Source organism: Myodes glareolus, chromosome 1 (assembly GCF_982192425.1).
Source record: "Myodes glareolus chromosome 1, mMyoGla1.1, whole genome shotgun sequence".
NCBI classification, from domain to species: Eukaryota; Metazoa; Chordata; class Mammalia; order Rodentia; family Cricetidae; genus Myodes; species Myodes glareolus.
Window position 1 is genome coordinate 57,976,005 of NC_142026.1, and position 16,733 is coordinate 57,992,737.

Below are 16,733 nucleotides of genomic sequence, written 5' to 3' on the forward strand. Positions count from 1 at the left end.
ATGCATTTCCTGGGAAATCCATGGGCCTTGATTTTGTGTGCCACTTAAGTGGAGATCCTTGAACACCTGGGGGTAGGGATGGGCTGGGTGAAGGGGAACACAAGCTCTGGGAGGTGAATTCAAGTGAAGTTAGCTTTATTAACAGCAAAGACTGAGGGGTGGGGATGAACAAAGGGCTCACAAAACAGACAGCTAGAAAAGTGCTTCCCTGCCCTAATGGTGCCTGTGCTGGCCTCCTCTGAAGGCCTTGAGGCTCAGTCACTGTCACTGTCAGCCTCACTAGAATCAGAAGCTGCAGCTTCACTGCCGTCCTCCTGAGCTGAGTGCTCACTGCCACTGGGGAAAGGGCTGGCGCTCCGGCTCCGACTCTGGCTGCGGCTCCGCTGGCCACCCCCTTCGCTGCCACTGTCCGAGTCATTGTCACTGCCCCTATGGGCCTGCCCTCTGTCCTCATCATCAGAGTCAGCATCATCTTCTGAATCAGCATCACTACCGAAAATCTCTTCTTTGTCCCGAGCAGCACGAGCTTCATCCTCACTGCTCTCATCCTCGCCGCTGCCACTCTTGTCACTTGCCTCATCCCTGTCGCCCTCCTCCCGGTCACTCTCGCTGCCAGAGCGCTCATCCTCACTGCCTTCCTTTTCACTACTGCTGCCCTTCTCGTGCTCCTCATCTGCAAGGAAGCGGGGACAAGTGAGATCCCATTGCCTGCCCTCCCAGGGCTCATGGATGTGACCCGTCCTTTACCTGAGCCCCCAGCTTCTTTCTCTTCAGCCTCCATCTCCTCTTCCTCCTCTTCCTCTGGTTCGTGGTTTTCCAACTGAGCCTTTCGTGCCTCCTGGAACCAGTGAATTGGGAAGATGGAAGGTGTTCTGACCCTGTCCTCACCCACTACTAGCCTCCATGTGGGTGTCCTGGGCCGATAGAGCTTGTTACCTGGGCTTCTAATTCCTTCTCGTTCATGTCACGGTGTTTGACCACAAGCAGAGCATTGGTACCTGACTGAACTCCAGCCTTGGCCCGACGCTTACTAAGACGGACCCTGCAGTGGAAAATTGTAAAAGGTGGAAGATTCAGTTAAAAACTGCACTAGGGGGCTGAAGAGATGGCTCAGAGGTTAAGAGCACTGGCTGTTCTTCCAGAGGACCTTAGTTCAATTCCCAGCAACCACATGGTAGCTCACAACCATCTGTAATGCGATCTGGTGCCCTCTTCTGGCCTGCAGGCAGAACAATATACATAGCAAATAAATCTTTGGGACCAGTCTCACTTGATATCTGGTTCCCTATTAATGTATGGCCGAGAGCATGAATACAGAGTATACATACATGTACATGGGAATTATGAGCAGTTAATGTCTCTGATTTGATTTATACAACTTTAAGGGGTTCCTTTTGCATTAAGATATATATATATACTTTTAAGTGAATGGTGTTCTGTTTGCATGCATTGTATGTGTACTGTGTATGCAGTGCCCTCAGAAGTCAGAAGAGGGCATCAGAGTCTCCTGGCAACTAGATTTAACAAGCAGTTAGATGCTGTTTGAGAACTGGGATAAGAACCAGGGTCCTCTGGAAGAGCAGCCAGTATTCACTGCTGAGCAATTTCCCAAGACCCCTTACTCAACTCTTAAAAACAAGGGAATGGCAAATTTTGGGTTTCTGCCTTTTAAATAAGAATAACATAGCAGCAATATAATGAAGCTGGATTGTAATAATCACTTAGTGCTGTCACTCTGCCTGTTTGGGTGTGTCTGTCTGTTCCCCTACCCCCTTGAGACAGGGTTTTTCTGTGAACCAGTCTTGCTGTCTGGAACTCCCCATGTAGACCAGGCTGGCCTCAAACTCTGAGAGAGATCTGCCTGTCTCTGCCTCCTGAGTGCTGAGATTAAAGGTGTGTGCCGCCACTGCCCAGCTACCCTGTCTGTTTTCACATCTTCATCTAGACTCCAGGATCAGAGCCTGTCATCTCTGTACTGAACAGAAACTCAAACCACAGCCAACAGGACAAGTCAGCTTTCAGGCCTCAAAGAATTCTGAAATGACAGTCTTGCAGTTGTATCTAATATTTCATTTAAAACCTGCTGAAGGGTTGGTAAAGTGCAATGGTGGAAGGAGAAAACTCTTCCCCCAAGTTATCCTGATTTCCGTATGCATGCACACAAAATAAGAGCAACAGGAAAACAACTGATAGCCCTCTGGCCTCAATGAACATAAACACATCACACACAAAAACTGTTGAGACTAGGAATGGATCTTGATATCAGGGGACTTGCCTACCATGTGTGAGAAAAATGACCATGTTTATATCCTGCATTATGAGGTTTTCTTTCTGGTTTATGGTATTAGAACCAGAGCCAGGTCAAGCCCTCATTAATAAGCTACTTGCACATATCCTTATCATTAGGTACATATGACCTCAAGAGTAGTTCTTGTGTGGCCTCAAAAAACCACAGGGCTAGCAGAGCAGTAATGCACACCTTAATCCAAGCACTCAGGAGGCAGAGGCAGGTGGATCTCCGAATCTGAGACCAGCCTGATCTACAGGGTGAGTTCTAGGTCAGCCAGAGCTACAAAGAGAAACCCTGTCTCGAAAAACTAAAAAACAAAGTACAGGGCCAAACTAGTGAAACAGTGCTGAGTACCTGGTCTCCAGTTCATTGTAGTAGACCCCGTCGCCCTCCCGGAAGATGAAGAAGTAGTTTTCCTCATAGCCCTTACTGGCCTTGTTCTTCACATTCCAGTTGTATTCCCGCGCAATCTTGTAGTCATACCTGTGGAGGAGGTACAAGGTCAGCCCCATTTGTTCTGAGGAGTAAATGGGACACACTTCAGAATTCCAAAACCTAACCCTTACACATCATCTGGTGCGTAGTCCATCTCTTCCTCTTGGTCCCGTTTTCGTTTCTTTAGTGTCTCTTCCACAGGTAGAAAATAAGCCACAAACTGGTTCCCTTCCTCATCCATCATGCCCCTGGTTGTGGGGAGAAGAATGTAAAGGTCAAAGGCAAAGAAGTAACAAAGCTGGGTGTGGTGAGACATGCCTGTAAATTCACCTTTCCAGAGGTTGAGGCAAGAGGAATGCCAAGAGTTGGAGGTCAGTCTGAGCAACAGGATCATACCCTATTTCAAAAACACCCAAATGGGGGAGAGGCAACAAGCAGCAGGCCAAGGTATAAAGCAAGACCACTGACCTGATCATGGCCTGAGACATCATCTCTAGTGCAGCTGCCCCACTTGTGTCCTTAGGGGCTGGGTCTGAATCAAAAATGACCTGAGCACATGGGTTGATCCACATCTGGGAAATAGAAGACACTATAAAGTTAGTATGGACTGGTTAGGCACTGGAAGTTGACCCTACCTCCTTCCCACCCCAAGCCTGACCTTGAAGTCTGGGAAGACAGGCATGACCTCTACTGGTGTCACTCGGGGCTTGCTGTAATGCTGGGAGATCTGGTAGAACAAAAAGAGTGAGAAAGAGGAAGAACCTGAGCTGCTCTCTTGCTTTTATTCCATTCCTCCAATTACCGATTTCTGGGCATCTTCAAAAGTCTTCTCAATAGCTGTAATCTGGCTGTCCCTGTCTTTGTATATTTCTTCCTCTGTGAACTGCTGCTTCACAGAAACTCCAATCCTGGAAGTGAAGAGAAAGTTGTCAGGGGCCTCTGGACATCTCTAAAGTCTTGCCCGCTTCTCCTACCACCTGTTTGTTACTTACTTGACCTCAGGCTTCTCATTGGAGATGCCATATCTGTTGAACTCAGTGGAGATATACTCTGTCTTCCGCATCCATGGCACCACCTTCGCATGCTGCTGGGATCTGGAGTAGACAAGGCACCTCAGGGTCCCATGCTTGGCAGAGCCAACCTGGTACTCATATGGTATCACCTTACCTCTTAGAGCTGGTGGGAGCCTGAATCTCCTCTTCCAAAAGCTTCTCATCAGCTGGATCCAGAAGAACTAGGGAGTGAGGGGCAGGACTGTGAGGGATGCCCAGGCCTGCCTTTGCTGGCCTAAAGCAGACCCTCCCTGTTTCCTCACACACCATTGGGATCGATGCGATAGGTGTCGGGGTTGATAAGGTCAATGGTGACCCCCAGGTCAGGCTCAGTCAGAAGGTCATGTTTGTGCTGTTTCTCCAAGGAAGTTGCTTTGTACTGAACAAACCTGGGTGGAAAACATGCCTATTATAATTTCCTGATCCACCCTCACCCACCACATCCTCCCTTCTTAGAAGCTAAGCCTCTATGGAGAGGAACACAATGTTTCCAGCATTGGCAGCTTCTCAGAGGGATATTACATGCTGCTTTGTCCATTAGTATTTATGGAGCACCTCCTATGTGCTGGCACAAGGGAGGAGGATGCAATAAGTACTCCTTACCTTCAGTAAACTATTTCTTGGTAGTTTTTCCATCCTTGAGCTCAGTCTTACCTGTTCTGGTCGAAGGGGTAGGTGATGAACTTGGGGTCAAATGGGATGTCTGGAAGGCTATTGCAGTATTTGACTCGACAGACCACTCCAGACCTAGGGAAACAGTGGCAGCCTCAAAATCAAAATAAAAATTAGGCCTCACAAGCTTGCACAGGTGACTCAGCAGTTAAGAGGGAGAACTTGTCCTGTATACAAGTTCCATACCAGGCTGCTGACAACCACTGCAACTCTAGATCCAGGGGGATCTGATACCTGGGCCTCTGTAGGCAGTTGCACAAAACATGCAATAATAGAAACAGCTGAAGTTGGTGGCATAGCTTTTAATCTCTGCACTCGGGAGGCAAGCAGACGCCTGAGAGTTTAGGCTAGTGATGGTTTACATAGCAAGTTACAGGCTAGTCAGGACTATAGAGTGAGACTGTCTCAAAAGAAAGAATTGCTGGGGGGTGGGGAGCTGGAGAGATGGCTCAGAGGTTAAGAGCATTGCCTGCTCTTCCAAAGGTCCCAAGTTCAATTCCCAGCAACCATATGATGGCTCACAACCATCTGTAATAGGGTCTGGTGCCCTCCTCTGGCACAGACAGAGTATTGTATACGTAATAAATAAATATAAATATATATTAAAAAAAAAAAAGAATTGCTGGGCTGCTGCTGGTCTTTAACCCCAGCACTCACGAAGCAGAGGCAGACAGATCTCTGTGAGTTCAAGGCTAGCTTTGAGTTTGAGGCCAGCCTGGTCTACAGAGTGAGTTCTAGTTACACAAACCCTGTCTCAAGGGAAAAAAAAATAGAAATAATTTCTAAACAATAAACAGCCTCATGATAAGACTGTCAGCAAGTAAAGGCATCTGCTGTCATGCCTGAGGACCTGAGTTTAATCTCTCAGACCTATACCTATAGTGTGGAAAAAAATTGACCCTATAACTATTCTTTTGACTACCACACATAGCCTAGGTGTGTGCACACACGATTTAAAGAAACAAACAAACTAGGCTTCTGCTGCTGGGTATGGCCACGATAGCGAGTTTGAGGTCATTCTAAGCCACTTTATGAGCCATTCAAAAGCACACACACACAAAAAAAGGCCCTCAACCACTCTGCCAATGCTGTCAGCGTCCGTGTCCCACCCCTCCAGGAAAACGTAGTGGGGCTCACCTCTCAGGCAAGGTCCGGTGGGAATTGGGCCTGGGGGGGATTGAGAAAGAGAATGATGTCAAGGGCTTGACAGGTGTGTGCAAAGAAGCTTCCCCGAATTTCTGAAGGAGTGATGCTTTCGCGAAAGAAGGCAGATGCTCGATCCCCTTAGGACAGAGCCCCACATGCTTCACTGAAATGCACCGAGGACTAGGTCCCTTCCTGAGACTCCCCAAGGTGGAATTCCGGAACTGGATGGCAGAGAACCAGGGAGTGACCACAGAGGCCTAGCAGGGGCCGCCCCTCCATCAGGGGTGAGCGCTGCACGGCATCGCGAGCCGACTTGAGGGAACCAGCGTTTGCACCCCTCGGCCTAGGCCCCGGCTAGCAGCTCACAGCACAAAAGCAAACTGCAGGTGGCAGGAGACCTACCTGTGGCCATCTTCCCGCTGGGCCTGAGTCTGGATGGTGGGCGCCATCGCGACCAGGCGACGGCGGCGCGGACTGAGTCCTCGCTGGCCGCGGGCCGACGCGGAGGGGCGTGCCGACTTCGAGACGCCGGATCTGAGGCCAGGCCCCAGTGGGCGCGGGTTCCGCGGGCAAAGGCAGGATGAGGTGGGCCGGAAAGAAGGGCTCGGGCGAGCCTGTGAGCCTCAAGAAAAGCTCGGGCAGCGCCAGCCACGGACTCGCAGCTCCCGCTCCAACAGCCACCGAGACTCTGTCGAGCGGACAAGTAGCCTCAGGCCGCAAGGCCTGCGGGGAAACAGTGCGGTCAGCCTCTCGCACTGATTGGCCAGTTGGGGACGAGGGGGCGGAGCTAGATGAGAACTGCTCTTGTGATTGGTGGAAAGATATTCCAGTCTTGGCCTCGGTTTTGAGACGGCAGGGGCGAACACACATCCTCTACTTTCATTGGCTAACCTGTCTGGGAGGCGGAGCTAACTAACAAACTAAGCTCGCACACTGAAGAGGCGGAAGACAGACCGGAGCAGACGCGCTTGTGACGTACATCCGGTGTTCTACCTGAGGGAAATGGCTGCGCCCCAGCAGCAGGCTTCCGTGGTTTCCTCTGCAGCGGGTGTGTCAGGTCCGGGTTCCGCCGGTGGCCCGGGTCCCCAGCAACAGACGCAACTGGTGGGACCCGGCCAGAGCGGGCTCCTGCAGCAGCAGCAACAGGACTTCGATCCTGTGCAGCGCTACAAGATGCTCATCCCGCAGCTGAAGGAGAGTCTCCAGGTGATGAACCGCACTGCGGGGAGCGAGCGGGGTTTGGCGGGCGACCGAGAGGATGCGCGAGGTGTTGCAGGAGAGACAGACAGGGAAGCGAAGTTAGACTTGCTGTCTATGTGTCTGTGTCCAACCAAAGCGAGGCTCTGTCCAGCCGGTCGTAGTGGTGCACGTTTTAATCCCAGCGCTCGGGAGGCAGAGACAGGCGGATCTCTGAGTTCGAGGCCAGCCTGGTCTACAGAGCGAGTTCCAGGCCAGCCAGGGCTACATAACGAGACCCTGTGGAGAGAGAGAAAATGAGAATGAATGAGAGAAAAGAATTTTAGCCGGGTTTGTTGGTGCACGCCTTTAATCCCAGCACTCAGGGGGCAGAGGCAGACGGATCTCTGTGAGTTCAAGGCTAGCCTGGTCTACAGACTTAGTTCCAGAATAGCCAGGGCTACACAGAGAAACCCTGTGTGGATAAACCAAAGGCGGCGGGGTCGGGGTGGATGGGTGAGTGAGTTTTGAAGGAGAAACAGCCCAGATTGTTGAGTCCTGTGCAGAAGACCGGCATACAGGTCGTTTCTAGCAGAGCTGACTAGTAAAGAGTATGTCGGAAGTTACTGGTGAGAGTTCCCAAATGGAGCAGGCCTCTAGGAAAATGTCGGCAGAGATTCCTGTGGGGATGGCAATGAGCTTTAGTCTGTATTATCAGGAGGGAGGCGCCAACTGAAAAGAAGGCCTGAGGAACTCTAGAGTGCAGCTCCTCGGGCGACATCACCTCCTACATCTTACTTTTCTCTCTTTATCCTTTGAAAACTAGACTTTGATGAAGGTTGCAGCCCAGAACCTGATTCAGAACACAAACATTGACAATGGACAGTGAGTAAAGCCTCTCTCCCACTTTACCCTAGAAACTCCTCCCCCACTGCCCCACCCCCACCCCAAAGATTGGAAATCATTCCTCAAACAGCCTTTTCTCCCTGGCCATAGGAAGAGCAGTGATGGACCCATCCAACGATTTGACAAGTGTCTGGAAGAGTTCTACGCTCTCTGTGATCAGCTGGAACTCTGCTTGGTAAGGATCTTTCTAGATGCTCTGTGATCAAACTCTGATTAATTCCCCACAAGAACATTTTTGTTTGTTTGTTTGTTTAGTTGGTTTTTCAAGTCAGGGTTTCTCTGTGTAGCCCTGGCTGTTCTGGAACTAGCTCCATAGACCAGGATGGCCTTGAACTCAGATCCGATCTGCCTGCCTCTGCCTCCCTAGTGCTGAGATTAAAGGTGTGTTCTACCACTGCCTAGCAACAACCTTGTTTTTGAGCTGTTTTGAGACCACTCAGTAATACAGGCTCTCCTGACACTAGTCTGTAGAACAGCCAGGCCTCAAACTTTGGAAGCAGTGATTCTTCTGCCTCCAAATTCTGAGCGTGTTAAGATGACATGCAGTACCACAGCTAGCTCTGAACCCTCAGTCATTCAATCACCCATCGTCTCTTCCTCTGAGACCCACATGTACTTCAGCTGACGGCAGGGGATGATGTCTGTCCTGATTCTTACCCTCACAGGCCTTCTAGTTCAGTGGAGTGACAGATACAAGACCATAGAGGGACAGGTTGGTGTGACCAAGGGTGTGATGACAGGAATCTGGACCAGAGTGGTGAAGCTGTGTAGGACGAGGACGCTCGGGAGCATGTGGAAGCCTGGAGTAGGGAGAGTGACAGAGAAGGCTGCTGGTGGACCAGGGAGCTCCACCTGACAGTCTGGCTGGGAGAAGGGCATGGGGACCTGTGATGTGAGCATGGCTGATTGCTTTGTGGCAAACCCAGGACTCTTGAGTGGGCAGGCAGAGAAGCAGGTGCGGAGCATAGGCCAGGTCCATGGCCATATGGGGAGGTAATGTAGTTGGAAAGTGTTTGCTTGGGCAACTACACGGTGGCTCATAACCATCTGTAATAAGATGTGGTGCCCTCTTCTGGCATGCAGGCATACCTGCAGACAGAACACTATATACACATTAAATAAATATATATTTTTTAAAAAAGAATATGCTATGCTAGCAATAAGGACCTGTTTGCTTCCTAACACCCACATAAAAAGCTGGGTGTGGCAGTGCATGCCTATAATCCCAGTGCTGGGGAGGTGGAGATAATTTGATCTTTGAGGCTCAGTAGCCAACAACCTAGCCGAATTAACTAACTCCAGGATGCAGTGAAAGATCCTGCCCAAAAGGGAAGGGGGGCAGGTCCTGAGGAACAACATGTGAGGTTGACCTTTGTCCATGCTGCCTCAACCACATGCACACACACACAAATTCCCCTAAGGGACCAAGGCTGCTGGTGTAGTCCTATTTTCCCAACTGCTTAAGAAGCAGGATGACCAAAATTCAAGACCTGTCTGGGTGAGTAGGTGAGATCTTGCTTTAAAGGGAAAAAGAACTGGGCATGGTGGCTCGTGTCTGTAATTTTAATAGTTAAGAGACTGATGCAGGAGATCTACCATGAGTACCTTGAGTTCTGGGCTAGAGCAAAACCTATTTCAAAAAAAAAAATAGAAGCAACAAGATTGGTGATGTAGCTTAGTGTTAGGGTTTACCTAATACAAGTAAAGCTGTAGATTGAATCCCCACTACCACACTTACCAGTCAGTTCCCCTCGGAATATCAGGAGACTCATCCTAGGTGTATAGGCTAGGTCTCATTAGACTCTGGATAAAATCCAAGTGCAAGCCGTGCAGAGGTAGTGGATGTCTTTAAGAAGCAGAGACAGGCGGATCTCTGTGAGTTTGAGACCAGCCTGGTCTACAGAGTGAGTTCCAGGACAAGTTCCAAAGCTACACAAAAAATCCCTGTCTCATAAAGACCAAAAACCAAAACAAAACAAAAAACCAGCTAAAACTGGAGGTGGGAGCCCCAAGGAGACAGTCATGTTGCGCTGTGAGGAAGGAGGCGAGGTAGATAGAAATAAGAAATAGAAGCTTGAAGACTTTGCCAGGCCATCCAACTGCTGGACTCTGGGGAAGGGGTTTCCACGTGAGAGCCAGAGCTATAGTTGAAATTAGGAAGCATGTTAGATGATTTCTGGAGCTGTTTACCCCCTAAAAAAGGCACAAGAACTGAAGCCAGGTTCAAAGTCCAGCGTGTTGATGTGAGCTCATTAGCCACATGGTGGGATGGGTACCATGACCCAGGTACACCACTGCAAAATCCAGCCTTTGCCACCCAGTTTTGTGTGTGTGTGTGTGTGTGTGTGTGTGTGAGGGGGGGGGGGAGAAACAGAAAGAAACAAGATGGCCTGATCCACCTCCCCGTGGTTGGTAGTATAGGCATGTGCCCTACGCCCAGCTCTTATCAGGGTTTCTGCTGGCCTCAGCAGCACTGTCTAGCTAGGAGAAGGACACTGCAGTCTGCCACATGGAACAGCTAATCGGAATTTTGTTGCAAGATGAAATTACTTTAGCTGGATTTGGAGGACTACTCCTACCAAGAGAGTCCGCTCTAACAAGGCCTCACAAGAAGCAGCAGTTTGGGCAGAGGGTGGGAGGCTAGGAGCAGAGGTGCAGGCCCCATCAGTGTCCAGAGGAGGGACCTGAGCAGTATGGGGGAAAGGGAACCAGGATAGTGCTGCCCCAAGGGAGAGGACAACCACTAGGTGCGGGTGTCATCCAGGGAGTGGCGCAACAACAGCAGCTAATGTTCATCAGTTAGGACTTAAAACAGTGTAGTGCTGGTACCATTTCACACACCCGTTCCATTCTTACCAGACAAGAGAGGCGCCTATTCAATCCATTTAAGAAATTAGGCATGATGTTACACTTTTTTTTAAAGATTTAATTATTTATTATATGTACAGTGTTCTGCTTGCATACTGCAAGCAGGGCAGGAGGGCACCAGATCTCATTACAGATGGTCGTGAGTCACCATGTGGTTGTTGGGAATTGAACTCAGGACCTCTGGAAGAGTAGCCAGTGCTCTTAACCTCTGAGGCACTTTTCCAGTCCAACATTTTTAGTTTTTCTAAATTATCACATTTTGTTGTGGGCAAGGTGTGCTTGTGCACATTCAGAGTTCAGAAGATGTCCTGTGGTAGTTGATTTCTTTTTTCCTTCCACTGTGTGAATCCTGGGCAAATAGAACCCAGTTCATCAGGCTTGGCAGCAAATGTCCTTCCTATAAAGCCACCTGTCACTAGCCCGTTGTGTACACTCATAATCCTAGCTCTCAGGAGAATAAAGTTGTCGGATTTAAAGGGTTGAGGCCAAGCCGGAGAGACGGCTCAGGGGGCAGAGCGCCTGACCGCTCCGCCCGAGGACCCAAGTTCGATCCCCGGCCCGGCACTGCATGTAGTTCCATGACCATCAGTCAGCGCTGCCCAGCAGCCTGCAGAACGACCCACACACAACTTTCCACCGTCCACTGTAGATCCGCGTAGAGTAGTAGGCAAAAAAAAACAAACAAACAAAAAAAAAAGTTTGAGGCAAGCCTTGTCTGCATAGCAAGTCTGTGACTCAAGCCACAGCAAAAATACCTAATAGCTTGGTGCTAGTGAGAAGTAGTCCCATGTCCTAGGTAATCCAGCAAGAGGCTGACAAGACCAGACCTTGGACACCTAGAGCTGGTCGCCTAGCTGGTCGCCTAGCCCCAGATTGAGTGATGGGGGTGGTTTCAGGTCCCTGGAAACAATGCTGTTGTTCTCTTTCCTGCCTTCCCACAGCGCCTGGCCCACGAATGCCTTTCACAGAGCTGTGACAGCGCCAAGCACTCTCCGACACTGGTACCCACAGCCACCAAGCCAGATGCAGTGCAACCGGACAGCTTGCCCTATCCTCAGTACCTGGCTGTCATCAAAGCCCAGATTACCTGTGCCAAAGACATTCACACTGCCCTGCTGGACTGTGCCAACAAGGTCACAGGCAAGACGACTGCAGCCTCAACTGGCCCTGGGGGCAGTCTCTGAGGTCTTGGGGGCAGGGACGGGGAGAATGAAGTGTAGCCTAAGGCAAAACAGGTGGCTCCTGTTTCTGATTTGTTTGTCATGCCAGGGCAATGTAGTTGAAACCAGCAGGGGGCAGCAAAGGCTTATAGGCGCACAGATCAGGCCTTGCCTCTGCTGCCACCCACTCTGCTCCCTGACCTAGGGTGGACCTCCCCACTGGGCCTCTGATGACCTCTGTCAGGGACTCTACCTCCTCCCTCACCTCCATCTCCCACCTGGCCCTGGGTGTGGCACTGACTGGGCCCTTTAGATCTTCCTCCGTCTATCCCAGTGGATGCACTAGTTTTTAACTCATCTTCCTCCAGTCTTGTCTCTCTACCAGTCCCCTTTTGTTGCCTTTTGCCCCCAACTCCTAAGTGTGACCATATGTATGTAAGGGGAACCAAACTGCTGGGTTACCTGGGGCTATAGAAGGGACTTCCTGGCCCAGAAAAAGAGAAGTGCAGAAATGTAGGCCCTGACCTCAGCACACACCAACTAAGAGCAGTTTAGGTCCCAGCTCGACCCTGCGTCAGCAGAGCTCTGGCAGGGAGCGTTGGGAAATATGTGGCCTGCTCAGAGGGACTCCTAGGTCTCTATATTTTTAGCACCAAAGCAGAAGTGAAAAGGCCCTAGCAGGAATGAATCATGGGTTCTGGGGAAGAACCCAGCTCCTCCGGGAAGCAGGCCCTGGAGAGGGGGCTTGAGGGAGGTAGGGAGAACCCCACAAGTACCCCATTTCCCAGGGGAGTGGGAGTTCAGCCACAGGCTGCAGGCCTGGATAAGTGCTAGATGAAGCTACCAACCCAGGCCCAGCTGCCAGCGGAAAGGCTAGAGTGACAAACTGTTTCTCATGCCACGAACCAGTGGCCTCATGGACGGGACCCTGTTTCAGAAACCTCTGAGACCACCAGGCGGTGGTGGCACACGCCTTTAATCCCAGCACTTGGGAGGCAGAGGCAGACGGATCTCTGAGTTTGAGACCAGCCTGATCTACAAGAGCTAGTTCCAGGACAGGCTCCCAAACTACAGTAAAAATCCTGCCTCGAGAAACAAAACAAACAAAAAACCGAGACCATGGGGACATCTGTGAACTCCAGGAGCTCATGTTCCCCTACTGGGAAGGCTGGAAAGCCATCAGCCATCGAAGTGCAAGTGTGACCACACTGCCTAGGCACTCCTCCCTGCCTGTCTTCAGTGCTGGGAAGCCTGAGTCTGCCCTTTGTCTAGTTAAATCACCCCCTTTATCTCCCCAGATCTCTGGGGTAAAGGTCCTTACTTAAAGTCATTGATCTTGAGCCTAATTTTCACTGTTTTAATTTTACTTATTTATTTTTGGGTTTTTGAGACAGGGTTTCTCTCTCTAGCTTTGGTACCTGTCCTGGAACTTGCTCTGTAGACTAGGCTGGCCTCAAAATCACAGAGAACTGCCTGCCTCTACTTCTCAAGTGCTGGAATTAAAGATGTGCAACACTGCCACCCAGTCCTAATTTCTTTTTATTTGGAGTTGTGGAGATGGGGGTCTCACTCCATCACCCTAGACCATCCTCAGAATACGTCCAGACTGCCGTCTAACTCAGCAGTCCACCACCTCAGCTTTCCAAGCACTGTGATTATATTGCGTGCGTGCACAAGTGGGGGGGCACTCGTGGAGGTAGAGACAGACTTTAGATGGGGCAGTTCTCTCCTTGTCTCTTGGTTTGAGACAGGAGGAGCTTCCCTGGGGATTGTCCTGTCTGCACCGCCCTCTTCTCCATACAGGTGCTGATGGTTACAGATTTGATGCAGGCCACCATGTTTATCTTTCTTTTTGAGACAGGGACTCATTGTATAGCCCATGCTAGTCTTGAATGACTAGTAACTGGAACTATTTCCCAAAGTGACGCATCAGCTGATCACCTGGGCACCCAGCACACATCTCCTTGACCATTTCTTGTTACATACAGTTGAAAACACACTGACCTGTCCAAGCAGAACACAAGAGTTTACAGCCAGGGACTCGCACCGTACATTTGCTAAGACATGGCAGTCTATGGTACAGGAAGACAGGTACAGCTGGCCCTACAGAGTTGATGTCAACATACCGCATGCTGGTAGGTGTAGCATCCAGCATCAGATACAAGGCCAAACTGCTTAAAACCATACTCAGGTGACAGCAGACCATGGGGCGACAGGTGTATATTCCACAACCCCACACCATAGAAGATGGGCACCAAGCTATAGTCATTCAAAAAAGATGGCAGCCCTGTGCAATGTGAGCAAAGATTCCTATATTCCTAGAGATTAACAAAATGCAGCATGGTACATAAGCCTGTAATCGCAGCATGCAGGAGGACCAATGCAGGTTTTGAGTCCAGACAGCTACATAAGTGAGACCCTGTCTCCAAAGAGAAAAAAGATGGGTGTCTGGTCCCTTGAGGTGGCTCCATGGGTAACCACGCTTGTTACCAATTTAGGTGACTTCAGTTCAATCCCTGGGATTTGCATATTGGAAGGAGGGAACTGCCTCAAGATGTCTTCTGAATTGCACACACACTTGTTTAAAAAAGAAGTGCGTTAGTGGCCTACACTTGTACTAGCATTTGAGAGCCTGAGGCAGGAGGATGGTTTGAGACCAGCCTGGGCAGAACAGGCACTCTGTCAAAGAAACCTTTGCTAGGCAGGTGACAGCAGACTGGAGGGGTGGGGTATTAGGTCTTAGGGATACCACCAGCAAAAGTGTAGAGAAGCACAGAGCACTGGTCAGCCTCTGATGGGAATGTGCTCTCAAAGAGTGAAGAGGTTTTAGCTAGGTTCAGGGAGCACAGGGGAGGAAGCCTGGGTCACGAAAGGGCCTTTTCCCAACCTTACCGGCACAGAGAAGTTGTGCAGGCCTGTGTAAAACCCCACGCCAGGGAGGGTCTATGTATGAGATGAAAAACCACAGAGCCAGCCAAAGTGGCTCATGCTTGGAATCTCAGCACTTGAGAGGTAGGGGTAGGAGAGCTGCTGCAAGTCCCAGGGCTTGCATCTCATATCTGCAGGCTGACTGACCGTGGGCATGCTCCCCACCCCTGGTAGGGATTAGCACACTGGCCATCCTCCCACACATGGACCCTGCTCTGTGAGCAAGTACTAAAACAACCATCTAACCACGTGACTGCCAAACCCTGTAACAACCACTTAACCCGCTATCTCTTACCCATCGAGACTTTGCCCATCACATGCTGAGTCAGCTCTGTGGCACAGCAGCCTCATTCGCTGGGGACAGATAAGGTTGGCTCAGACACTCAGTATCTAGGTGCGGGTGTGTGCACGTCTGTTCTGCCCACAGGCAGACGCAGGAGCACAACACAACCAGCACCCCAGCAACTCGCCTCATCATGTGCCAGCTGCTACGTCAGGCACCAAAGTCCACTGGTTTCCACTGCCTTGTGACTGCTCCTCAGAGGAACTATGTCCAGACTCGGGTCTACCACACTCAAGAACAGGCAACCTCCAAGAGAGCCACAAACAAGGACACAGATCCACAAATACCATTTGTTCACATGGTACAACAGGGCCAAGCGAGCCACAGAAAGCCCACACTCTACTTGAAGGTCCTACATGCAGAATCCCATCCCCCAGGCACCTGCTAGGAATGACACACTTAAGTCACATCTCACAGCGGTTCCGTTACACACAGATGGGTGGGGTGGAAGCTCCCACGAAGCCCCTCAAAGACAGCTGCAGGAGTTACAGTTGACAATCCTCTGGAGGCCACTTGCAGCACACATGGTCTAGTCAGTGGCAGACAGGTGGCTTCACTTTTTTTTTTTTTAACAGGATCCTGCTCTAAGGGGACCTTAAGCACAGGTCACACATAGACTTGTCGTCCTCACCTAAGCCCCCAATTGCTTTCCTAGAAACTTTAAGACTCCCCACAACACACAAGTAGCAAGCACACCTCCCTCCCTCCCGCAGGAGGCTGGCATATTGGCTGTTCCCCTGCAACACCCTGCCTAGACACATTCACAGGCAATCACGACAGGCCCACACGTGCCGGGAGTACGTGGGCCCTAGCCCGCCTACCCGCCGGCCCACCGGCTCTCACACCCCCAGGTTTCCTGTCCCCGCTTGTTTTTCTGGAAACTCAGCTCTGAGTTCTCCTCCCCCCCTCACCTCGGCCGGAAGTACTTGCTATATTTTTAGCCTCTCTGGTTTCCACCCCTTTGCGCTTCCCCAGCCCCCACCCCAGCGCGCACAGGACGTGGCCGAGTGCCTCGCAGGACCTTGGCCATCCCCCTTCTCCACCGTCATTCCAGAGGGGATTCCCGGCCACTACCAGGGCCGCGGATTTTCCCCGCTGGCTACGTGGGGAGCAGGGAGGAGTCAGGCCATGAACTTCCTGCTGGGATGAGGGCACCCAAGCGGGAGTTGGACAGGACCCTCCGACTCCTAGATCCAGAGAATAGGGGCTGGGGCCTGGATCTCAAGTGTGAGGGGCAAGTGGGGCCTGGACGCCCTTAGGTCTGAGGAGGAGGGCTAGGGGTCTAAGGTAGAATGAGTGGGACCTGGACGCCTGGGTCTGAAGGAGTCCATGCCCCACTTAAGATCACCTGTGTCTGGATCCCTGGACAAGCTAAGAAAGCAGAGGTTGGGGGCCAGGGCTTTCCGGGCGCGCGGGATGATGGTGGTGGTGGTGGTGGAGCAGGGAAGAGCCGAGCACCTGACCCGGTATTCTAAGATAAAGACGTCTCACTTCGTGAGTCCTACTGCTTATAAAGTCATGATTTTCAGAGGATCGTCATTCTTACACCTCTGCCCCCCACCCCAGCACCCTTTGGAGAGTAGCCGAGACCCAGGTGGCCAGGCTTTCGTCCCAGTGACTCAGCAGATAGAGGAGGGGTCCAAGTTGAGTCAGGGATGGCAAAAGCTCCCAGTCTCCAGGGAATCGAAACTGGAATTACTTCTCCATGATCCAGACCCAGCTGGCCTCCGAAAACCCCAGCATGCCCTACCCCAACC

At 51.0% G+C, this 16,733-nt stretch overlaps 2 protein-coding genes and 1 long non-coding RNA gene across 3 annotated transcripts; 1 reads left to right on the plus strand and 2 right to left on the minus strand.

Moving 5' to 3' along the window:
• Positions 1-118: 118 nt before the first annotated feature.
• On the minus strand, positions 119-6,329 carry Paf1 (PAF1 component of Paf1/RNA polymerase II complex). The gene is made up of 14 exons (XM_048440030.3): positions 5,998-6,329; positions 5,587-5,616; positions 4,432-4,524; positions 4,045-4,166; positions 3,893-3,959; positions 3,718-3,819; positions 3,528-3,633; positions 3,384-3,452; positions 3,194-3,297; positions 2,857-2,973; positions 2,645-2,773; positions 937-1,042; positions 748-838; positions 119-673 (listed from the first exon to the last, which is right to left on the minus strand). Exons 1-14 carry the CDS (start codon positions 6,042-6,044, stop codon positions 255-257), a joined length of 1,602 nt encoding a protein of 533 aa, XP_048295987.3. The 5' UTR covers positions 6,045-6,329; the 3' UTR covers positions 119-254.
• A 213-nt stretch (positions 6,330-6,542) lies between these two features.
• On the plus strand, positions 6,543-11,777 carry Med29 (mediator complex subunit 29). Its single transcript, XM_048440043.3, has 4 exons — positions 6,543-6,801; positions 7,598-7,656; positions 7,768-7,852; positions 11,487-11,777. The coding sequence occupies exons 1-4, from the start codon at positions 6,598-6,600 to the stop codon at positions 11,727-11,729; spliced, it is 591 nt and encodes a 196-aa protein (XP_048296000.1). The 5' UTR covers positions 6,543-6,597; the 3' UTR covers positions 11,730-11,777.
• On the minus strand, positions 10,589-15,876 carry LOC148123369 (uncharacterized). The gene is made up of 2 exons (XR_015738132.1): positions 14,929-15,876; positions 10,589-11,188 (listed from the first exon to the last, which is right to left on the minus strand). It is a non-coding gene; the product is annotated as an uncharacterized LOC148123369 (long non-coding RNA).
• Between the last annotated feature and the right edge of the window lie 857 nt (positions 15,877-16,733).